This window comes from Rhinolophus hipposideros (genome assembly GCF_964194185.1).
Source record: "Rhinolophus hipposideros genome assembly, chromosome: 6".
Taxonomy (NCBI): domain Eukaryota; kingdom Metazoa; phylum Chordata; class Mammalia; order Chiroptera; family Rhinolophidae; genus Rhinolophus; species Rhinolophus hipposideros.
In genome coordinates, this window is record NC_138052.1 from 50,139,583 (window position 1) to 50,165,796 (window position 26,214).

At 35.1% G+C, this 26,214-nt stretch overlaps 1 protein-coding gene across 2 annotated transcripts in view; it reads right to left on the reverse strand.

Annotated features, from left to right (window-relative positions):
- OLA1 (Obg like ATPase 1) overlaps nucleotides 1–26,214 on the reverse strand; it is a 149,471-nt gene that overhangs the window by 118,510 nt on the left and 4,747 nt on the right. The window contains exons 3-4 of one of the 2 annotated variants that reach the window (XM_081051557.1): nucleotides 15,277–15,420; nucleotides 10,655–10,782 (exon numbers count right to left, since the gene is read on the reverse strand). In XM_081051557.1, coding sequence (XP_080907683.1) covers nucleotides 10,655–10,782; nucleotides 15,277–15,420 — 272 coding nt within the window. Of the gene's footprint in view, nucleotides 1–10,654; nucleotides 10,783–14,289; nucleotides 14,309–15,276; nucleotides 15,421–26,214 lie in introns of those variants that run through there. The other variant, XM_081051558.1, reaches the window with a different exon arrangement.

The following is a 26,214-nucleotide window of genomic DNA, read 5'->3' on the forward strand; positions in this document are numbered from 1 at the left end:
TGAAGAAATAGTTTAAAAACATGTTAATTGTGTGGTCATCTAGATTCCCTACATTTTATCCCTTGTATGAACTAGAGCTAAAAACTATACTACTATATAACTGTATAGGTAAATACTCCAGAAAAGATAAATATTTCAGGAAAATAATAGTCTGTTTATTTGGATTATTTTTTTATTATTGTTTTTATTAAATGTTATAAAAGGGGTAAAAGACTCCAAATTACTGCCTTTTATGTAAATGAACAGAAAACACTACACACTGGGCTATGCCTCATGTGTCTGCTACAAAGATGCAATAAATTTCAATTCAGAGCTAGGAAAGGGTATGTCTTTAGATATACATGAAATTAGACCACCCGTAATTTTTCTGTTTGCCGTGGCTGCCACAACGCTCAGCAGTAAAACTTATTCTCCATTCCAATGCTTTACTTGGTAAGGGTTACCTGTCACTTAGACTTCTGACCATCCATCCACCCTACTCCCTTTAATTCTCACTTTTAATTAATTCACTTTCATCATTTTTCCTGTTATTTTAATGTAATTGTTTTTTTATTGTAAGATAGTTAAAATTCCCTTTAGAAGTCAGCAGGCCAAAATAATAAATGCAACTGAAATTCACACAAAAAGCTCAAAATAAATACACATGCAAAAAATGTAACTTTCAAAAGCAACTGGAGAACAGCAGTCAGGAAAGAACAGAGCGGTACACCCTATACTCCCACCGTTGCCAGCCACATCCCACACACATGCACACATACATGCATACACATACCAATTTAGCTGAAACTAATCAAATTGTATTTGAAATTTTGTTTTCTACAACTATGCATGATTACATACTTTATAATTAAGGGTTGTAGAAATCAGAACTTCCTATATGTTTCTAAATTGGGAACCAAACTGACCCATAGCTCAGAAAGCAGAACTCTTGTTTCCAGCCTACAAGGTCATATCGCTAAGCACCTCCTGAGAAACTTGAACAAGTTTTATCTATAAAGAGCATGACAGTAGGTTTGGTGATGGTGCCAAAGGTGCGCCCATCAGGTAACAAAATACCTTCACCTCCTGTTGAAGCATCGCTTCAAAACTGCTAATGCCAGCTTTAAAATCTAAGGATTCAGTGAAATCAATAGCTTTCATGTTCAAAGCTTTACAAATCTAACGATAGGAAGTTATATTGCTTCTAAAAATTGGTAAAAACAAGTCACTAAACCCTAGAGAGAAAAAATTACAAAATCATTTTTCTAAATAAAATACCTGTAATCAGAAGTTACTGCAGGTATGAATTTAAAAAGAATTTGCTTCCCATAACATGGTTGCTGTTTCCCTATTCTGTACTAAATCTTTGGCAAACAGTCTTATTTGAGGAGAATTTTGTTTATAGGCGACGTAAGAAAAGCCTATCATTAAATACTATCCTTTCTTCACAAATTCTCTCAAATGTGCTTTTCCCCTCAACTGCCACTGACAGTTTTCTGAAATCCAGCCCTTATTATTTCCTCTATGAAATACTTCAAAAACCTCCTGGCTGTTCTTTTTGCCCCAAACTTCTTCCCACTCAAATCCATTCAGAGTGTGTTGATACATAGTTGCTAGAGCATCAACTCTGTTAACTAAGTAACATAATCCTATAATATTAGCCCTAAAGTAGATAAAACCCAAATTTCTAATTTAACAAAATTACAAATTTTCAATACCAATTTACACAATACGGATGATTCTCACAGTCATTATGTTGAGAGAAAGGAGAAGGGCACAAAAGAATATAGAATGTATGTATATAATATAGAATGTATAGGATATAGAATGTATTTACATGAAGTTTAAGAACAAGCAAAACTAATTGATGATAATATAAATCAGAATAGTGATTACCCTGAGTGGGAACTGATTGAAAAGGGTGACAGAAATGTTCTGTATCTTGATCTACATGATGATTACACAAGTGTGCACATATGTACAAATGAATCTAGCTGTATGCTTCAGCTTTGTGAGTTTTGTGCACTTTACTATATATATTTTATATCTCAATAAAAACAAAGAAAAATAAACTAGACATGGGGAGGATAAGAGCTTTTTTCCTAAGTGTAGAAGTATAGAAGACCCAGCAATCGCTCTCCTGGATATCTACCCAAAAAATCTGAAAACATTTCTCTATAAAGACACGTGTGCTCCAATGTTCATTGCAGCTTTGTTTCCGGTGGCCAAGACATGGAAACAACCAAAATGTCCTTCCGTAGATGAATGGATAAAGAAGTTGTGGTATATATACACAATGGAATACTATTCGGCGTTAAGGAAAGATGATATAGGAACATTTGTGACATGGATGGATCTTGAGAGTATAATGCTAAGTGAAATAAGTCAGACAGAAAAAGCAGAGAACCCTATGATTTCACTGATATGTGGTATATAAACCAAAAACAACAAAAGAACAAGACAAACAAATGAGAAAGAAAAACTCATAGACACAGACAATAATTTAGTGATTACCAGAGGGTAAAGGGGTGGGGGTTGGTGATGAGGGTAAAGGGGATCAAATATATGGTGATGGAAGGAGAACTGACTCTGGGTGGTGAACACACATGGGATTTATAGATGATGTAATACAGAACTGTACACCTAAAATCTATGTAAATTTACTAACAATTGCCACCCCAATAAATTTAATTAAAAAAAAGAAGTATAGAAGATATCAAAGGAAAAGACTGATGAAAATATTTTCAACAAAAATGACACATATAATTAATATATTCCCATGTGCCCGTATTGCAGGAAGAAATTCTAGATCAGGGATCAGCAAACTAAACCTTGTGCCCTATTTTTGTACGACCCTAGAGTTAAAAATGATTTTTACATTTTTAAAGTGTTGCAAACACACACACACAAGAACATGCAACAGAGCAATATATTCGGTACCTGGCTCACTAAAGAAAAAGTTTCCCAACCTTGCTCTAAAAAATAACACAAGAAGCTAATAAATGCCATCACTTATGAAAATGCAAAACAGAGGAATTAAAATGCGGGTAGGAACAAACAAGATTTCACAATGTATAACCCAATGTTATGTCAATTTTCTTTCGGAACCATGTAAATGTTTTACCTATTTTAATGTATGAACTATCTAAAATTTTCAAAAAAAAAATTTGAAATATTAATATCCCCTTGGGGATGAGGGGGAGAATTTGGATGTACCAGATAGAATTCTAAATGCATATACACTTTGGCCCAGTAATTCCACTTCTAGGCATAGCTCTTAGAGAAGTACCAAGACATGCAACAAAAAGAAGCCTGTATAAGAATGTCCATTAACAACATTCTCTGTAATAAAAATGTCAGAAATGATAAATGCCCATACTCATACATTATGCTAAATGAAATAAGTCAAAGAAAGACAAATACTATATGATCTCACCTATATGTGAATCTGAAATAGCCTAACTCATAGAAACAGAGAGTAGACTGTTGGCTGCCAGGGGATGAGTGGAGGAAATGGGGAGATGCTGGTCAAAGGTAGGGGAAATGGGGAGATATACCCAAATTCTCCTCCTCCATCCCCAAGGGGATATTAATATTTTAAATTATTTTTTGAAAATTTTAGGTAGGTCATACATTAGAATAGATAAAACATTTACATGGTCCCAAAAGAAAATTGGCATAACATTGGAGTATACATTGTGAACAAGCTTTTAGTTATATAAGATGAATAAGTTCTAGGGATCTAATATACAGAAAGGTGACTACAGTTAACAATATTGTACCGTATACTTGAAAGTTGCTAAAAGAGTATATATTAAATGTTCTCTTCACCAAAAAAATGTTAATTATAATTATGTGAATTGATAGATGAGTTAACTGTTATCGTTTTAATCATTTCACAATATGTGAAAACATCACAATGTATACCTTAACTTATACAATATTATATGTCAATTATATCTCTACAAAGCTGGGGAAATAAATAAATAAACACAAATAGGAAACAGTTCATTAAACTCTGGCACTTCCATACTATGGACAATGCAGTAGTTAGAAAACAATGAAGCATAAAATAAGCCAGTCACAAAAGGACAAATATTGTATGACTCCACTTATATTAGGTACCTAGAATAGTTAAACTCAGAGCTAGAAGGTAGAACAGTGGCTACCAGGGGCTGGGGGAGGAAGAAATTGGGAGTTACTGTTTAATGGGTATGGAGTTTCACTCTAGGATGATGAGAAAGTTCTGGAGATGGATGGTGATGATGGTTGCACAACATATGAATGTACTTAATGCCACCAAACTGTACACTTAAAATGGGTGAAAATGGTAAGTTTTATGTTTTATATATATATATATAACAAAAAAAATTAAGTGAAAAAATGTGGAAATTTAAAATCTATATTCACAAAACAATGAAAGCAGCATTAAAAATAATAGTCTATATACACTGACATAGAATGATCTCTTATTTAAACTCCAAAATAATTCTTTAGGTATTACATCCCTATTTTACATGAGAAAACTGCGTTTCAAAAATACAGTATCACTTTTTCAGTTATATAGCTAGAAAGTGGGAATTAATACTCACACTCATTTAATTCCAAAACCCACACTCATTCCACTTTAGTCTACACACCAGACTGAGATGCAGAAAATATAATAGTTGCATTATGCTAACATGATTCTGATATTTTTCCTTTTCATTATTATCTTTAATGTCACTTAAACAATAACTAATTTTTAAGGAACTATTTTGTTTTCAATGTGCTTTTCACATCCTGAATGGACATCATACACTGACTTGCATTTCTGTGTCATAGAGAATAAAAGCTCAGGGGATTTCTTTTCTTAATCCCCTAATTATTTATGAATAATTAATTTCAAAAAATTAAAAAATACACAAACATGGTATTTAAAACAACTTTTTAAAACAGATGTTTATAAGAAAATCTTCCATAAAAAAGAAACTTGATCACAAACTTAACCCAAGCCAAGTTTATATTACATTTAACATACAAAAGTACATGTGTTTTCCCCATCAACAGAGCTAACAGATAAGTTTGTATTCTACTATTATTAATATGGCCCAGTTTCTTAAGGCCTAGGATGTTGTTTGGTGAACTCAGGTAAAGCAACTGAGAAACATACTTATTTAAACGCCGGGGAAAGAAAAGAAATCTAATGGCAGTGAATTCATTAAACTGCTTTACTGGCTTTCTTCTGGATGAACTCATCAAACCCTAAGTATTTCATTCAATACAAATTATTGGAAACAAAATATTGTATGTACATAGGTACTTACAGAAGTATGCAAATATTGTAATTTAACCCAAACCCCCCAACTTCTACTCTACGAAGTTTTGGCACTGGCATCAAGTGTAGAAGCTCCTTTAATCTGCAGAAATTCAGGTAACTTTTCCATGCATTGTCAAAATTCTCCCTCAAATATTGATTTCTTTCAGAGGTCTGACAACCAACTTGGAGTTAATGCTATGGTGTGACAAAGAGAGTGTGGGAGAAAGGACTGAGGCCAGGCAAAGTTGGTTTAATCACAGAGACTGCCATCTTTTAGTTATGTGACGGGCAAAATCCTTTTCCCTCTCTAAGCTTTGGTTTTCCCATCTGAAAATGAGGATGATAATATGGCCTATATCTCAAGACCTAAAAACTTTAAAAGCATTAAGTAAACAAAGTGCAAAGATATTCATTGTAAGTTGGACCTAGTTCGGTCAGATAGGCCCTCTTGGTAGGTGTAGGGTATTTACATATATCTTAACCCACAATCCTGCTTCTCAAATTGGGGACTGCATACTTCTGGAGGTACAAAAGAAAGTTAACCACGGGAATCTAAAAATGCTTCCTTGAAGTCAAGTCTATGAAGCTACACTATGTACCAAAGGTCCCCATATTCCTCATCCTCAGCAATTAGAACTCTTAGGTGGAAAATTTGACAAACACAAGATTCTTACCATTTTCATAACATTATGTATTTTCCAGGAATTTTATGTTATAGAGACAGGCAGCTATGCCCATTAGTTCAAGATTTATTTAGTCTAATTGAAGATAAACTTTTGTTAAGAAACTTTAAAAAGCAAAACTTTGAAAGAAAAAAAGAAAAGAGTAGTATTTCCAAAAACACCAAGAGTGAAAAGAACATTTTGCTATTTAAAGACACTTAAAAGGTCCATAAAAGAACAGTAAGAATGGTTTAAAGAAATTACTTTACTGAAAAAGTAAAGAACCAATCAGAAAACCAACCCCCTCTGGATTAACCTCCTCCTCCCCCTCCCAATTCCAGAAACAGGTCTGATGCAGGGGTCTACAGAACATGCTAATAACATCATTAGCTTCCACATGTAAACATCTTTTCAAAACAAAATAATGCACATTCCTAATTATCTCACCAATACAATATTCTCAAAAAGGTAAAACTCAAGTAATAAAGAACAGCCCAGTAGTTGCCAGAGTTAAGGGTGGCCAGTGTGTGACTCTAAAGGGACAGCATAAGGTAGTTTTGGCGGGGTGATGAAGAATTCTGTATCCCGATTGTGGTGCTTACCCGAACATATACCAGGGGTGCCAAGAAAAGGAATACACATGGCTTGTATTCATCTTTTGTTATCAGTATATATTGAGTATTACAATTTTAATACAGTTGTTTCCTTTCTTAAAATGTGTATTCATTATTTTGTATATATACATGTGTATATACATATATGCTAAAATTCACAGAACCACATACCAAAAGTCAATTTTACTATATAAGTTTTAAAATAAAACACACACATTCCTAACCTTTAAAAATGAAATAAAAAAAAAAAAGTTTGCACCTAAAATTTACTAACAAACTTGCCAATAAACAATAATTTGGAATCAATTTTAAAGAATTCTCCAGCTGAAAAGATTCTGTACTTACCAGATTGATGTATAAAAGACAGATAACTGCAATTGCACCAAAATCCAAAGTACTTCTCCACAAAATCTTAATACTCACAAAATGTCAGGTTTAATTTTTATCTTTAAAGCAATACAAATAGCTGCACCAACCTAATTATTATCTAGAAATATGACATCATCTCCAATGCTTACGCTATTGAAACAATCAGGATAAGCAGAGCCCAGTTAAAGCTCCCCTTGAAGGAAAGGTGACAGAAAAGTTGCTTGTTTGTTTTTAATTTCCTACATCCTTTTTTTTCTTTTTTTTTAGTTCATTGAGGTGAACCTGACATATAATAAAGTGTACAATTTGATATATGTATATACCGTGATACCCTCATCACAATCAAAATTATAAATATATGCATCACCCCCAAAAGTTTTCTCATTCCTCTTGATAATCCCCCTTCCACCACTCCCCATCTTTTTCACTCCAGGCAACCACTGATCTGCTTCCTGATAGATTATTTTGTGTTTTTTAGAATTATATATAAATGGAATCATATAGTATATCTTTTTTGGACTGCCTTCTTCTACATAGCATAATTATTTTGAGATTAATCCATGTTATTCTGTGTAGAAAAAAATTTAGTGTCACACCTACCTGCTAGAGAAACTCAGTCTACGTTTGCTGCAAATTTGCTTTACCCTAGATCGGTACCTTCAATTAGCAATACATGGAGTTTCACATAGAAAACAAATTATTAAATAATTCTTCAATTAATATTACTTTGAAAGTTTTCTAAGCATTTAAAATAGAGCAAGAAAAATAAGTGACCCTGCAATAAATGAAGACTAATGTTTTTCAAATTAATTTTAATAATCAGAGACACATTTGTACTACAGAAATACTTCCCACAAAGCTTTGTTTATATTTAAAAAAATGACCAGAGTAAAGATAAGCTCTTATAATTCCCATCATGCAAAATCTGACTATTTTTATGGTCAAAATAAGACTCAGCTTAACGTCAGCAGCACTTCTTTAGTGCAAGATAAATTTCTGCGTATATAAGTGAATCTATACCTATGAGTTAGTATATGGTAACTTTAAAAACATACTTTAATCAAGACGCAACTCCAGATCAGAACACATGTGAACAAGATATTTCATTATTTCTAATATCTCTCATGTCCTTATTAGTGTACTTTGCAAACAAGAAAACCAATGGAAATAAAAAAATTTTCCCCCCTTTTTCCGCCTCCCCCATCCCAGTCTGTTTCAAGTTGCTGTTTCTCAGTCTAGTTGTGTAGGACACAGCTCCCTGGCCCATGCTGGTATTATGAGCCTTGCGCTCCCCTCAGCTGAGGCAGTTGATGGCCAGTCAGTGGCTCACAGCAGCTCACGCCAACCTCCGGCTGCTCAGGGCTGCCCAGCTCCAGGGAGAGCCGTTGTTCACAATCTTAGCTGGAGAGGGCGCAGCTCACTGGCCCATGTAGGAATCGAACCAAGGACCTCGGCGTTAGGAGCACAATGCTCCAACCACCTAAGCCACCGGGCTAGCCCTCTATGAAGGTTTTTATTAATAAAAATTCTAGTTATAAATGTATCATTCTGTGTTCTACCCTGTTTTCCCAAAAATAAAACCTAGCCAGACAATCAGCTCTAATGCATCTTTTGGAGCAAAAATTAAGACCGGGTGTAACAGTAAAATAAGACCGGGTTATTATATTATATTACATTATATAAGACCAGGTCTTACATTATAGTAAAATAAGACCGGGTTATTATATTATATTACATTATATAAGACCAGGTCTTACATTATAGTAAAATAAGACCGGGTCTTATATTAATTTTTGCTCCAAAAGACGCCTTAGAGCTGATTGTACGGCTAGGTCTTATTTTCGAGGAAACACGGTATGTACTATACAATAATAAACACCATATTTCATCAATTCTAAGACGTATATTTTCACAGTTGAATATCTCTGAAATCAATCACTATAACAAAGCATGGTATCTAGTTTAATTGGATTTTTTTCATTTCTTAACAATATCTTTAGCTTGAATTAAATACAATAAAGTATATGCAATCCTAACCAAATTCATTTTTCCCCCTAAGGGTTAGGAAAACATATCAGATGAAAATTATACGAGACAATGAAACCAAACACTTTATTACTTTATTAATGGTTTCAGGCCTTTATCAGGATTTTACCATCACCCTAAACTGCTCCAGCTCTGAAAATTCTAAGTCAAATATCGTCTCTAACCACACACCCCTTACACCCAGCAGGTCTGTTCCTGAACCTCATCAGGAAATGAGATCAACAAGCCTTCCATTCTTCAGTCCTCTCCTATTTTCACTCTTACCCCGTGTTAAGCTCCATTCCACCTATCAGTTCACTCACTGTCAAACCCAAACCTTCAGTTCTCTTGCCCCATCCTCCTGTCACACCTGTCCTATCAATCCTACTTCCTATAGACATCTCCTATCTGGATGTCCTGGATACACAAATTCAAAAAACTGTCCCAAACTGAATTCATCAACTCTCTCCCAAGACTTGCTGCTCCTTCCATACTTAACACCTCAGTGAATGGCATCAAGATTCATTCAGCTAGCCCAGTCCAGAAACCCACGAGTCACACTGATTCTACCCTCACTCTGAAACTCTCACATCAGTCACTAGAACCAGTGAAAAAAACAAACCGACAGAAAAACAGAGGCTCTAGTAAATGTACAGAATTTAGGTAACACTACTTTACACAACTGAATTTCCACCCCCACCACCCCCACCCATAACTTTATTCTTTGCCTGCACCACAAACCCTTCCAGAGGTGTCTCCACACTTTCACCCAAGATGAAGCCACCTAGATCAGTGCTTCTCAAACTATCTGTGGTGGGCTTTTATAAAATACAATAAATATGAATTACTAGGCAAATGAACTTTTTTCAAAAAAAGTACAAAAAAATAGCATAATTTTTTAATTAAATTCAAATGACAAAAAAATTACTCAGACTGATATAAAATATTCTAAATGCTCATTCTCAATTGCTATAGGTATCTAGTTGAGGACCAGTAAGAAACAAAAGCACTAAACCAGACCACAGCTGGCTCCCACCTCTAACTTGCATTTCCTTTGTTTGCATTAATTTGCTCATCATAATACTATTACCATAAAATGCAGTCTTAACCTGAGCCTAAACCTTTCTATTCTGTCAGAGAATTACTATGTTCTTAGCTCACTTTTGCAGTCAAAAGAACACAAATAAACATAGTTCTACCTGTTTTCTGTTTGCTTTATATCCCTGTTTCTATTAATAACTAACTGATCTACAGCTTCTCCTTAATCTTTTCATCTCTAATAAATAACATGGATGCCTTTCTCTCCTCTGAAATAATGGAACTCTGTTCTTTATATTTCTGCCTTTTCAATACATATAAAAGCAAGAATGATGAAAAGTTTCGCACGTTAAGAAAATTTCAAAATGCCTCTACAAGTAGTAAAATCACTTCCACATAGAAACTTCTCAATGGACTAATCCAGAACAAGGGATAAAATGCAATTAGAATATGCTACCAACACAGCATATACTTGCTATGGAATAAGCTTTCTCATGTGGAGACAATAAATAATGTCAAAGTCACAATTAACAGACAAATGAATCCATGATTCATCTTGTGAAGCAAAGCAAATCTTCTAAATCAGTCATTTCTAATTTTATTTGAGCAATGGAAAGAAAACATTGATCATAATGAAATCAATCAGTGAAATAAATAATTGTTCTTACGTGTTAGATGAAAGATTCCATCACAGGCACTAATATGAGATAGAAAGGCATTTCCCAGGCCTTGTCCATTGTGAGCTCCTTTCACAAGACCAGCAATATCCACTACATTTAGAAAGGCAGGAATTTTGCTGAAAAACAAAAGATGGTATTATTATAAAACAGTACAAAGAAATTGTTTATTAACCAAATGGATTTTACATGAATTCTTTCCTTTCTAGAATAATGTTTATAAGACTCTCAATAATGATTTGATAAATGAATACCAAACAAAAAATTAAATAATACCCTTTTAATACATTAAGACTCTCTTACCTAGGAAAACGAAGGAAAAAAATATAAAGCAGAATAGCTATTTTACTGTATCTCTAAAGATTAGAGATATCACTAATTTTACCATAGTGTTTTGTTGGCACACACACACACACACACACACACACACACACACACACACACACAAGCAGTAGAGAACATTTAGAGTATACTAATACAATGCAAAGTAGTCATCATAAAATGAGTCTACATACTTTGTGCCAGGCTAACATGGACTAAATGTTTTACATGCATTATCATTTCAAAGTTCAAAACAACTCTTTCGGGTAGGTGTTATCTATTAAACCCACTTTGCAGATGAGGAAATTAAGCCTTATAGGAATTAAGAAATCTCTTGCATACAGGATCACTCAGCTAGTAGTGACAAAATTGAGATTCAAACACAGGATATTTGGGTTTGCATTTAATCACCATGTAGATTACATAGTCCAAAAATGCATGAAATGATGCGAACCAGTTATCAACATAGTAATAAATAATCTAGTTGTTTACAACAGCAACAGAATTAGATATATATACAAAATAGCCTTTGCTTTGCTCAAAGTAAAGGCACAGTTAACACAAGTTAGGAAAATCAGTCAGCCATGTAGAAATGGAGATTAAAGTACATGAGCAAATAAAGCTCCTTTCAATGTCGTATGACAAAGGTGTATGATGTAAGGTGCATGTATGTATGTATCCTTTGTTAATTTTCAAAAGAGTATTCATTTTTTAGAATGTCAATTTCACATAAACTACAACATAAAAGTTCCACAAAATACTTGCCTATTATCTGTATGAGAAATGAGTCCCTTTAAAATTGTTCTACAAAAAATTTCATAGAGATAAAAATTCCTTGGTAACTGTCATCAGCAAATCCATAGAAAACATACATAAAATGTGGTTAGGATTTGTTTGTTGGGTATTGTGGTTGTCTCCCCAGTATCCTTTGCCCCTTCTTTTGGTAACTATATTGATTTTCATTTGGCTCGCCATACGTGCCCAGAGTAGCCCAGAGCTTTGGAGAAGCTGACTCTACCCCCAACTCTATTGGGGGGCACGTAGCTATTGGGCCTATCCTAAGCAGTTTAATCTCATCCTCTAGGCACAGTTAATGACCTTTACCCTGCCTATTTGCCTAGAAAGACTTAAGGAGAGGTTTGTCAGAGAATTTTTAGAAGCAAACGCCTCCCTCTTCCTCCACTGTGAACGTGGATAAGACACTATATAATTCCAAGATTTGAGAACCATCCTGTGACCAAGGGGAAAGCAATCTTATGATCGAGCTGATAAAGTAAAATGGAGAGGGCAAAAAAAAGAAAAAGGTTCTGATGACACAACTGAGTTGCTGAAACCAACAGTAAACACAATGCTACCTGTTACTAACACAAATCAACTTTTTAAGTCAGTATGTGTGTAAGTCATATGTTAAGCACAACCACACTCATCCTAAATGATATAATTTTAACTAAAATGATATAATAACAACTGATATAATAACAAATGACATAATAACAACTAAATACACCCATGTGATACATATGAAGTACAGCAGCATGGACATGAGTGGAAAGGCACTGAATTTGAAGTGACAAGCCTTGGGTTCTACTCCTCATTCACATTAACTATCTGTGTGACCTAGGGCAAATCATTTCACCTTTCCGGGCTTCAGTTTCCTTTTATGAGGAAACTAAACAGAATAATCTCTACGAGTCTATTTTCTAATGAAAATGAGTTTCTTAATTCTGATTCTTGATTTAAGACCAGCATAAATGTTTAAACTATTAATACAGTATCTCAAAAATAAAAACTTGAGCCCTAAGTCAAGGATTTTTGATGTACCGTACCAATGATCTTTATGATTACTTGAGGAAAAAAGTGTTTTTAGACCACACAAAACTTTCTTAAGACTAAAATAATAAGGTTAAAAATCTTTTTAATTACTATAGTATAATGAACACAGAATACCAAAAACAGTTATGCTTTTCTTCAATAGAAACAGGCTGAAATGATGAATAGGATTCTCCTTTCACCAAAAAAAAAAAAAGAGAGAGTGAGAGAACTCTCAATATTAACAGAAGGTTGGGGTAGCAAGGAGAAAAACTATGAATGATTGTCAATTCTTTGTTATTCGCATGACCACAAGATGCCAAAATTAAGGAAAAAATGAAGATAGGTTCCCACTCAAGCTTTTTATTTCCATTGGCATTTAGTCAATGTTCACTACTAAAGGGAAAGCAAGGGAAATTCTGAGAAATTAATTCCCTCACTGTCAACAAATTTTCAACAAATTTGAAGTCCAAGAGCTTTATTATAATTGTTGTTCTCTTCACATCTCTGAAACATTTCAGCACCGTCACAGGACCATACATTCCAGCAATGGCAAGGGCCCACACAGGAGATCGAGTAGGGAGAGAAGACACCACAGCAGCCGCCAGGCCTGTGCAAGGAAGGCATCTGGACAGGAGAGCAGCTGAGGAGTAGCCAGGGCCCAAGCCAGTGTCCAAATCAGGTGACAACCCAATAGGGTCAAGAGACTGGCTGCATACAAAGGCATAGCACATTATTGGGACAACTAAACGGAATCTGTAAGTTAGATGGTAATATTGGATCAATGTTAATGTCCTGATTTTGATGGCTTGACTGTGGTTATGGAGGAGTGTCTGTATTTAATAAATACAGACTGAAGAACTGAAGTGCACTGTGGCATCACGACTGCAACTTATTCTCAAAGGTTCAGAGACATTTGGATGAAGGATATATAATCATTCTATGTATAATTTTGCAGCTTTTATATAAATTTGAAATCATTAAAACTGAAAAGTTTTTTAAAAGTACACCAAAGTCACCTTGAGGATCCAATTCGAGGGACACAATTTGAACTACATTCTATGATTGTGACAGATTATAACCAACTGAGTAACACTGATATGAATAAATACGTAAGTGAATAAATGAAGACAAAAAGCACATTCCATTAGTAGAATGCCAACTAATAAATGAAGACGGAATGATGGAATTACAAAAATCACCATGTGAGAATCATCACAAAAATTAATAGATAAAAAGAAAAATCAATGGTTGCTAAAACTAGTGGATGAAAATGGGAGAAGTAAATGAGTTCAGTATATATTTTGTAGTTAGAACTCAGGAATTGCTGACAGAGTCAATGCAGGGTGAGAAAAGAGAGAAATCAAGGCTAAATCATGGGTTTTAGCTTAAGCAACTAGGGAAATACTAGGAGCATTTACTCTATTACAAAAGTCGTGACGAAGAACAAACACAGCACGAGGCAGGGTGACATCAAGAGGTCAAGTCTGAGGCACCTGCTGAGTCATCCAAGTGTCAGTACGTGTTAAGAGGCAGTGAGATACATCTGGAGTTCAGCAGAATTCAAGCTCCTGGAGACGGAATCTTGGGATTTATCAGCACATTCAAAACAATATAAAACTGAAAGTACACTAAATTCTCAGTAATAGGGAAATAAACTATGTATATTCATATAATACAGTATTAAACATAATTATATCAGAAATTATTTCGTTTTTATTAGTTTATGCTAGAAAAATATTAATCATACCCCAAGTAAAAAAGTATCCAATTTCTATTGAATATGTGTGTACACAGTCAGGGAAAAGAATAAAAGAATACACCTCCAAAGTACTTACTATATTAAGGTAGAAGAAGTATAGGTGATTTCTACTCCTCTCTTTATACATTTCCATATTATCTGAGCCTCCCACAATAAACCTGTATTGTCTTATTTTTTCTAATTAAAGAAATAATACATGCTTGTTATAAAAACTTCAACACAAAGGAATATAAGAAATAAACTTAAAAATTGCCTAAAAATTCCATTACCCAGATATATCCATCAATTAGTTTGTGATCTTCATTTCATACATTTTCCTATGAATACACACATGTATTCATAGGAAATTACATGTATAATTTTACATGAAAGAGATCACATAGTACAGACTAGTTACTCCCTCTATTTCACATTCCCCAGAAAAAAATAACTGCAATGTTAACAACCAGAGGTAGCCTTCTTCATCCTTCTCCATGCTCTACATTACTTTAATAACAACCCAAAACAATAATTCTACATTAAATTTTGGAAAAAAAACAATAAACCCTTCTACATGATTTTAAATATCACTTACCTATATTTACTCAGTCTGTGTAGGGCCACCACATAAAGAGTGGCATAAAGACTTTCTTGGAATAAACACAAGATGGCAGATTAGAAAAAAGATTTAATAAAATAGATTATATGAAACCAAAAAAAAAAAAAAAAAAGATTTTCTTACCTTGCTGGTTTGTGGTACTGGCAAAGAAAATCAAACCTTTCATCTGGCACAGGTACTCTGCTCTCATTAGGATCAATAGTGCAGAATGGGAAGTTTTCTGCTGAAGCTTGACTATTGGTTAATACATTGAAGAAGGTAGACTTCCTAAAATAAATAAAAACAATTGCAATCAATTCTTAGGCTAACACTGAGAAAATTTTATCTCACTTTAATTTTAATGCTCAAATAAGATCCGTGAAGATTATAAAACCAATCTGGGAAGGGAATTGGGGAGGGGAAAGAATACATTTTTACTAACAAAAATGAATTTTACAGCAGCGTAGCTCATGATTTATAATTAGGTTATGTTCCTATCTCAGTGTATTTGGAACTTGAATAGCATTTTCCCAAAGAGTCTTTGTTATAAATGATAGCTAGTCTCACATCATACTACAAATCTATTTAATTCTTAAAGTATCTGGTTGTATCTGTTTATCACTTCACCTACATCTAATATAATCTTCTCCAGCATAAATGTAGAGGTGGGTATCTTGTTAGATCAATCACTTCCAAAGCATTTTGAATTGTGAATTACATGTTAATTGTCTAACAGGAAATGGAAGGTTGGAGCTCAGACTTCCTTCTAATTGTCAGTACATAAAAATTACTACTGGTCAGTCTAGAATTGTGAACTCTGAGTTATGAAAGTCAAAATGTAACTTTTTTTCAAGGTATGACTTAAATTTTAAAATCTTAACAATGAATAAATTGGTCAATAATTTTCTAATTATTTGATTCTTATCAGCTAATATATGCGCAGAGAATGCCAACTCATATTAACACCAGCCAGTTTTAAAAATATGACAAGGGGCCGGCCCGGTGGCTCAGGCAATTGGAGCTCCATGCTCCTAATTCCGAAAGATGCCGATTCGAATCCCACATGGGCCAGTGGGCTCTCAACCACAAGATTGTCGGTTCAACTCCTCGAGTCCAGCAAGGGATGGTGGGCTCCACCCACTGCAACTAAGGTTGAACACGCACCTTGAGCTGAACTGCCACTGAGCTCTCAGATGGCTCTGTTGGTTGGAGCACGTCCTCTCAACCACAAGGTTGCGGGTTCAACCCACAAGGAATGATGAGCTGCACCCCCTGGTTCAATTCCTCAAGTCCCGCAAGGGATGGTGGGCTCTGCCCCTGCAACTAGAACCGGCAACTAGAACCGGCAACTGGACCTGGAGCTGAGCTGTGCCCTCCACAACTAAGACTGAAAGGACAACAACTTGACTTGGTAAAAAGTCCTGGAAGTACACACTGTTCCCCAATAAAGTTCTGTTCCCCTTCTCCAATAAAATCTTTTTTAAAAAAATAATAAAATAAAATAAAACAAAAAATAAAAAAATAAAAATAAAAATATAATTACAGTGCCAAAATCATAGAATAAAATCCAAAACAAAATGGAATTTTAAAGGTTTGTTGATCTGTTTTGCACTAGTTTTCAATTTCATCAGTGATATAGACATACTCATATTATAGTAACCTTTCCTTGTTCCAGAAATAGCACAATAAGACACATGAGGATTTAAAATGAAAATTACTATTACATCATTTTTTAAACTGGAGGAATTAAGAAACTAGTTAAGGATTATGTGGGAATTGTGAGACTTTAGTGCTTACTAACTCTAGCTAGACATGATTATGTAAAAATGCTTGCATATGGACCAAATCTGGTAACAAGAATATTCAAAAGTACAATAGCTGTGTTAGGATGGTGAGATTATGGATGATTTTTACTCTTCTTTTCCAAACTTTTTTTTAAGGTAAAATGTCTATTAAGATGAGATCTAAGCCTATATTCATCAGGATAAATTTATATTTACTACAATTAACTCATCTGATCGAACTCTGAGAACCTTTTAAGAGAGTAATGAACAAGGCTTATCTAAATACTACTGGTGAGAGGTACATTTTGGCAACAACATGCTTAACTTGTACCTGCCTATAGGTCTTTAAATATTGCTCTTACATCCCAGACTAAACATTTCAGAATAAAATAGAAACATTTGCTAAAATAGCTACTTAAATTATTACTGGTTGCTTAGAGCACCATTGGTCAAATCAGTAGTGTTCAAATGCCTGCCTTTAACAGGATCAGCTGAAAACATAAAGGCATGCATTACCAGGCCTCTTTCCAGATCTGGTATAGTCCCCAGTATTTAAAATATCTCAGGTGATGCAGACGTAAAGTCAGGTTTTGGAACCACTGGGAAAGATTCAGACTCAGCTAACAACCCACTGAATAATAATGAATGTTGAAGAATTTATACTGGCAACCAAAAGAGACTAGTAACAATCTCAGAACTCTAGGAATGATAATTAAGAGGAAATCATTAGTTTCTATAGAGCTAGATTTTAATTTCAATCCTGTTAAGATAAATGTCACAGTATTTAATTTAAAATAATGTATTTACAAAGTTATAATCCATCCACTTCCAGAAAGATGCTAAAGCTTACTACAATTTTTAAAATTAATAGGGCAGAGAATTTTTAAAAAGAGAACTCCCCCAGTTGTTGAAGAAATTTGGTTGTCCGATGATGAACGTCTAAGTATTACCTTGTTTTGTACACCTGAAACTAATAAATAAATTAATTAAAAAAAAAAAAAAAAAAAATTTGGTTGTCCGTCTACAGAATTTCCCAAAATTCTATATATACAAACAAAGTGCAGCTGTATTTTTGTATATTGTAGTTAAAAAAAGATTTCATTGCTATTACCACAGTCATAGTAATTGCAATATAAAAGACCACAGGGAGTTTATGGAGTTATTTTCAAATTTATGGTTATTATTAAGTATAGCATTTTTGACTGTCTACCTGGACAAAAACGTTTTATAAAAAAGAAAAATATTTATCCCTTAAAACATATCATATAGTGAAAATATAGCAAAAGAAAGTCCTATTATCACTTAGGCGAAAGCAATTCTTACATACAAACTAAACTTGGAAGACAAATCTCCATTTTCACAGATCGTCTCATCTTAGACATGGATTTTAAATTTCATAAAGTCCAAGTCATCTATCTGTACCTTCCAACAGCTTTGTAAGTACAAAAAACTAAAAAGAAATAAAGAAGAAAAAAAGAACAATTTCTAAGGCTTATTACTATAGGCTTCAGTGCCAAGTTAAGACATTTTGATCTATTCAAATCTATTAAAGAAAAGCCTTGTAAAAGCAAAGAATTTGAAAGTTTTGCCCTAAGCCTCAAGTGTTAAAGCCCATAAGGCCTTTTGTGAAATGAGGATGTGTCACACACACACACACACACACACACACACACACACACACACACTTAGAACCCCTGAAGTTATTATTAAAGCTTGAAAGAAGGAGAAGGAGTCAAAATTGTAGGACTATCTCTTATGCAAGAATGGGTTTACATAAATATTATTTCAGCAATGACAGTATTAAAAAAAAGAGTGGATAGACTTACTGTACGACCCTTCCATTTAGGACGTAACTACTTTATTTTTGAAATTATGTATTTTGCTGTAATAAGTAAATCTGAATAGGTGTTTTATTTAAAACCTTATGAAAAATTACAATATGTATTGGGAAGTCAGGCTACAAATGCAAATTCCCACAGCATTCTGAATTAACCATTTACACACCACATCAGAAACATGGAAAAAAGTAGAATGTTCTTTCAAAATGATTTGAATTTAGATATAACTAAACTTTCAAAAAAAATCTGCCTGCTAGATACAAAAATAAATACGGATGACAGAAATAAACACCAATGTGTATAAATACGGGTTAGTATAACCAGATACATGTCCTAACAAGTGAGAGGCCCTAAAAGCAGTAACATCCCAGCAGCGAGGATCATACCATGTTTCCCTGAAAATAAGACCTCACCGGAAAATAAGCCCTAGCATGATTTTTCAGGATGACATCCCCTGAACAAAAGCCCTAATGCATCTTTTGGAGCAAAAATTAATATAAGACCCGGCCTTATTTTCAGGGAACACGGTACCTGGAGCCCAGATCTTAGTTTCTAACTACCATTCTCCAATAAAAGAAACCAGGGTTCCCTGGAATCAAGACTGGGACAGGAAAAATGAAGTGTTAGTCTGAAACATCTTACAGTATCAGAGAGTAAGGACGTACTTACAAAAAGAAAAAGGGAAAAAAAAGATGGGCGTCTGTCAAAAGGACCTAGGAGGCAACCTGAAAGAGCTCCCAATAACCAAGGCCAGAACAACTGAGGCAACAAAATAAACATTTCTGATAATATTGGATTATAACCCAAAGAATAAAACAAATTTCAGTGAGCACAAATGGAACTATACAAATGATTGAATACATAACTAAATATGGGGGGAAAGATAAATCTTCCTTAAAGAATTCCAAATAATAAATGTAAAAGAAATAAGGGAAATAGAAAATCACCATTAGAATACCACTTTAATAATTGCTGCAGGCAAAACCCACAGAGGAATAATAAAATTTAGTCGGGTAAACTTTAAAGAGAAACAGGATATCTGAATCAAAATTTCTTTCCTCCATAATATTAATTAATTTACTGTGGTGATTTTAAGAAATCCTTTGATACTCCGTCCTTCAGGAGGTGGAGCTTAATTCCCCTCCCCTTGGGTGTCGGTTGGACTCAGTGACATGCTCCTGATGAACAGAGTTTGGAAAGAAAAAAACGATCATTTTACAGTGGAGAAATCTGGCCGATACCACCTTAACCAAGGGATCAAGGTTAGTATCGCCAGCAGTAAGTCACGCTGGTATCACATACCTCTCAATTATAATGCAGTGAGACCTCCTGGTATTCTTCCCCAAAAACCCACAGCATGATTTCTGATGTCAAAATACATTACAAAGCTACAGTAATCAAAACAGTGTGAAACTGGCATAAAGACAGACACATAGACCAGTGGAATAACACAGAGAGCCCACATATGGTCAAATGATCTTCAACAAGGGTTCCAAAACCACACAATGGGGAAATAGACTGTCTGTTTAACAAATGATGCTGAGAAAACTGGATAGCCACAGGTAAAAGAATGAACTTGGACCTCTACCTTACACCATACACAAAAATTAACTCAAACTGGATTAAAGACGAAAACTCCTAAAAGAAAACATAGGGGAAAACCTTCATGCCATTAGATTTGGCTATGATTCTTAGATATGACACCAGAAGCACAGGCAACAGAAGTAAAAATAGAAAAATGATATGACATCAACCTTAAAAACCTCTGTACATCAAAGGAAACAACCAAGTGAAAAGGCAGCCTACAAGATGGGAGAAAATAATTGCAAATCATATGTCTGATAAAGGGTTAATATTCAGGCTATATAAAGAATTCCTATAACTCAACAACAAAATTAACCTTTAAAAGTAGCATTAAAACATGAGCAAAGGCCCTGAACAGGTATTTCTCCAAAGAAGACAAACAAGCAGATGATGAAAAGCATATGAAAAGATGTTCAGATCACTAACCATCAGGAAAACACAAATCAAAAACACAATGAGATACCACCTCACACACATTAAGATGGTCACTATCAAAAAACAGAAAATAACAAGTGCTGGCCAGGATGTAGAGAAATGAGAACTCTAGCACACTGTTGATGAAATGTAAGGTGGTACAGCTGCTATGGAAAATATGGGGGTTCCTCAGAAAACAAAAACAGAATTACTATATGACCTAGCAACCCACTTCAGGGTGTTTATGAAAATGAATTAAAAGCAAGATCTTGAAGAGACACTGGCACACCCGTGTCACTGCAACATTATTCGTAACAGCCAAGAGATAGAAATAGCCCAAATGTCTATTGACAGATAAATGGGCAAAGAAAATGTGGTATGCATGTACAATGGAATATTATTCAGCCTTCAAAGTGAAGAAAATCCTGTCATGCTACAACATAGATGAATTCTGAGGACACTATGCTGAGTGAAATAAGTTGGTCACAGAAGGACAAATACTGTGTGATTCCACTTGTGACACACCTACAGTAGTCAAATCATGGAAACAAAAAGTAGAATGGTGGCTGCCAGGGGCTGGTGGAGGGGGAAACGGGGAGTTGCTGTTCAATGATTATAGAGTTCCAGATTTGCAAGATAAAAAAGTTCTAGAGATCTGTTATACAACAGTGTGAATGTAGTTAACACTACTGAACTGTACACTTAAGAACGGTTAGAGGGTAAATTTTATATTACGTGTTTCCCACCACAAGGAAACATTAGACAAACCTACATTGAGGGCCATCCACAGGAAGCAACCAGCACCCTTCCAGAGTGTCAAGGACATGAAAGACAAAGAGAAATTGAGAAACTGTTCCAGATTAAAGGAAACTAAGGAGACAAAACAATTAAATGCAACACATAATCCTAGATTAGATCGTGGACCAGAAAATGGATGCTAGTGGGACAACTGGTAAATCAATGCTAATTTCCTGATTTTTCTAACTATACTGTGCTTATAGATGATGTAATTTGGGGAATGTAAGCAGATCGTTATAGGAACTTTTAAAACTAGTTTTGCAAGTGTCAAATTTTTTTAGGTGTAAAATTTCTTCAAAAAAATTTTTTTAATTTAACTGAAAAGTCAAGCAGGCTGGAAGGAGGAAGTTCTAATACATATCCAAGAAAAAAAACCCAATATCCAGAACCATTAATAAGACCTAATAACACCTAATCATTAATAAGAAAAAAGATATCCAGTAAATGTAAAAGGGTGCTCAAAATCACTAGCTGGTATAGGTCTGTGAAACACCGACGTAGCACTTCACAGAATATGGCCAAAATGAAAAAGACTGACAACATCAAGTGTTAGCCGGCAGAGCAGTTAGAACTCTCACAGTGCTGGCACCATAAATCAGAATAACCACTTCGGAAAGCTGTGTGACAGTATCTGTTTACTGAAGCTGTTTAACTCCGAGCGATGTGGGAGCGGGGGAGGTGGAGGTGGGTGTTCATTCACCCAACAGAAATGAGTTTCTTAGGTCCACCCACTAGAAGATATGTACCTGAATGTTCAAAGCAGCTCCATTCCTAACAGCCAAAAAGCAAAAATAACCCAAATCCCCATCAACAGTAACATTACTTCAAAATAAATAAACTGTATATTCTCTCAGACATAATGTTGACTTAAAAGACATTAAAGAGTACATAATTCTAGGCCCATTCTCTTCCCTGAGAAGGTATCACTAATAACCCTGCTTGCATATTAATCAGCTTGCTGATCTTTGATTCTTCACTGCATCGGCAAGAAGAATGGAGACTCCTGTAACAGTTCTTTTCATTTAGAGGGTTAATTTTTTTTCTAGTATCTATATTAGATTATTATAGATTATTAGATTCTTAGATTATTATAATTATTAGATATATTTCATATACATGTGATTACACTATGCTCGTCCCCAAGCTGTCTCTGTTTATGCTTTTTCTGGAATTTTATGATTAACTCTTATTGCATCCTATTTACCGCAATTCCCATACCTTTTTTTGTGACTTGTAAACATTGTCAGTTTTTGTTGCTTTCAATAAAAACAATCATATCTAGCAAAAAAAAAAAAAGAGTACATAATTCATGATTCCATCTGTGTCAGACAAACTATTCCCTGTGGTGACAGAAGTTGGAATGTGGTTGTCCTCGGAAGGGTGGTACTGAGTGGAGGGGTCCAGGGAGTCTTCTGTGGTGCTGGGTGTACTGTAGATCTTGGCGTGGGTACTGGGTACATGGGTGGATTAACATGTAAAAGTCTGATATGTACATTTAAAGTTTGTGCATTTTACTGTACTTAAGTTATATCTCAATTTAGAAAAAATCTGGAGCAAAACAGAAGAAGAATCACTGACAAAAAGGCTGCTTAAGAAGCCTCTGGAATAAATCAAGTAAGAAATGAGTAGAAATGAAAATGTGAAGAAAATAGATCAGAGAGATATTTAGGCACCACGTTTGGTGCCCTCCTGAAAAATACGGTTGAGGGGAAAAGATGCAAAGATAAATCTTTCAAGTATTTGGGTAGAAAGTAGCATTATTACCCAAAATAGAGAACAGAAGAGGCAATGAGCTCAGTCTTAGACCTGTTAAGTGGAGACATCTAACTGGAGATATTCAGGACAGAAGATATATGAGTCTTGAGCTCAGATGCAACCTGCGCAAAATGCACAAATTTAGAAAATAGAAACCAATAGATGATTAAAATCAGGAGCGGAGGAGACTGCCCAGGGAGAAAGTATAAAAGAGAAGACAGCCAGGAAGAGAAGCCTAATGTTAGGGAGCAACCACAGGCAGTATAGCAAGCGCAAAACACTGAAGGAAGAGTAAGAGAGGTGGGAAGTCACTGACAGTGTCCAACGGCAGAGTTCAGGTTAAGGACAAAAATAAGTACCAGCTTTGCACTCAGATCACTATTGCCTTTTGCTATAGTTTTATCAAAAACAAACATTTTTAAAAGGCCTTAAATGACCTAAAAAAAAAAAAGTTTAAATACACAATTTGCATCACCCTGTACATTCACTTCCATATCAATTTCAAACTAGTTCATACAAGTACTCTTTGCAAAAAACAAATTATTAATAATTGTAAGTGTAAGATATTAAAGTTAAGAATGTATAACTATAAAAGGAAAATATAATTTATCCCAGGGATAGAATAAACATAATTGTTTATTGTTCCTTGTATATAATAACATTATTACACATAAAAATTCAGTGATTTTTCTATATGTGAAATTTTTTATAATCAAATACTGGAAAGAATCTGGTCAGCATGAAAAATAAATATATGAATAAATATAAGCCAGTTACTTATTGGGCACCTGGTATATACTCAAAAGAGTTTGTTTTAAAATCTTGCTAATCTGTCCATTCAACAGACATGGGAACCTTTGACTCTCAGCTTCGTTTTATCAGCTTTTACGGATGAAAATGCTCTTATCACCAGTATTTGCAGCCTAGAGAATAATCTTTCTCCAGTGAGTTTCTGTAAGCAGCCAGGAATGGAGCCTGTACAGTTGAGAACAAGAAGCTAACCATCAGCCAGGAAGACTTCTGCAGGGCACACAGGGCCATCATACAAACCATAGTGGGAAAGCAGTAGACTGCAGTGGCTTAAAGACAGCCACACAGCCTGTGCCACTCCTCCGCCATCAAGAGGGAGAGTCTATTTCCCTCCCTCCTTGTCTCTGGCTGGTATCACAACTTGCTTTGACCAAAAGAATTAGATAGAAGTGTGTTGTGCCACTGCCACAGTTTCACTCTCTTGGGAGCCAGCCACCATACTATAAAGAAGTTGGGCTAGAGACAACTTGGAGAAAAAGAGGCCAGGTAAAGGGGACAGAAATGCCTCAGACTTCCAGCCAATCCTAATAAAGCCCAGACCTGTGGGTGTAGCCATTTTGGACCTTCCAGTCCTGACTAGCCACCAGCTGAGTGTAGCCACACGAGGATCCCAAGTGAGACCAGAAGATGACTCACACAACCAACATACAGAATCATGACAAATAAGAAATTGTTATTGTTTTAAACCGTCAACTTTTGGAGTGGTTTGCTACGCAATAGATAACTAAAACACTGAAAATAATTATCTTGTAATTTTTTTTAGCATTTCCTACAATGTTTTCCCTAAACGACAGTAAATATATTTTAAAGACTGTGACTGGTCTGTGGAATTTTGGGAAAAGGAAAGTTGTAGGAACAACCAAAGCACATTCCTACAACCATCAACCAAGCAAGACAAGTACTCCCCTGGTTCGGTTCCTGAGTTTGAACAGAGTACACAGTTGACCCCCAATATTCATTCTCTCCTCCTTTCCAGGTAATAGAATTCTTAACTGAACATGTGGACATCATGATAAAGACATTTCCTAGCCTTCCTTGCAAATAAATTCTTGGGACTAAATCTGGACAAAAGGATGTTAGCAGAAGTTAGCAAAGGGATGATGTGGCAGTTTACAGGGACAATAAATCCCTAAGAGACTGCAGCCAACTCATTTGTTCTTTGACTCGGGATTACCAGCTGCCTGGAATTTACAACACCTTCAGTCACTAGGGTAAAGGCCACACCTTTGGGATCGCCAAGGCATGAGCTGAACGCAGCGGGGATTCCTGATGACTTCATAAAGCAGAGCCCATGTACCAATCTTTTACATAAAAAAGAAACTTCTCTTTAAGTCACAGTTATTTGGGATTTTCCAATACTCTCAGTTGAACTTAATCCCATCTCATGCAGTGGTAGCAACAAGAAGAGCTGTCCCCTGACACAGTAAAGAAGTCTGGAATATCAAGATGTAGTTTCCTGAGCAAAGGCAATACCGTGGAACAACGAAAGTCTTCTCAAGAAATGGTGCTGGAACAACTGAACAGCCACGTGCAAAAACAAAAAGAATCTAGATACAGACCTTACTCCCTTCACAAAAATTAACTCAAAATGGATCACAGACCTGTTGTAAAACCAAAAACTACACAACTCCTAAGATGTAAGAGACAACCTAGCTGATACCGGGTACGGCAATGCCTTTTTAGACAAAACACCAAAGGCACGATCCATAAAAGAAATACTAGATAAGCTAGACTTCATTAAAATGAAGAATTTCTGCTCTGCAAAAGCCTGTATCAAAAGAATGAGAAAAAAAGCCACAGAGTAGGAGAAAATATTTGCAAGAGACCTACCTGATAAAGCCCTGTTATCCAAAATATTCAAAGAACTCTTACAACACAGTAAGAAAACAAACAACACGATCAAACACTGAGCCAAATTCCTTAACAGACAACTCAACAACGAAGACATACAGATGGCAAATAAGCACGGAAAAGATGTTTCACATCATATGTCACCAGGGAAATACACATTAAAACAACAGTGGGGGACCAGTACTACACACCCATTAGAGTGGCCAAAATCCAGAACACTGACAACACCAAATGCTGACACGGACGTG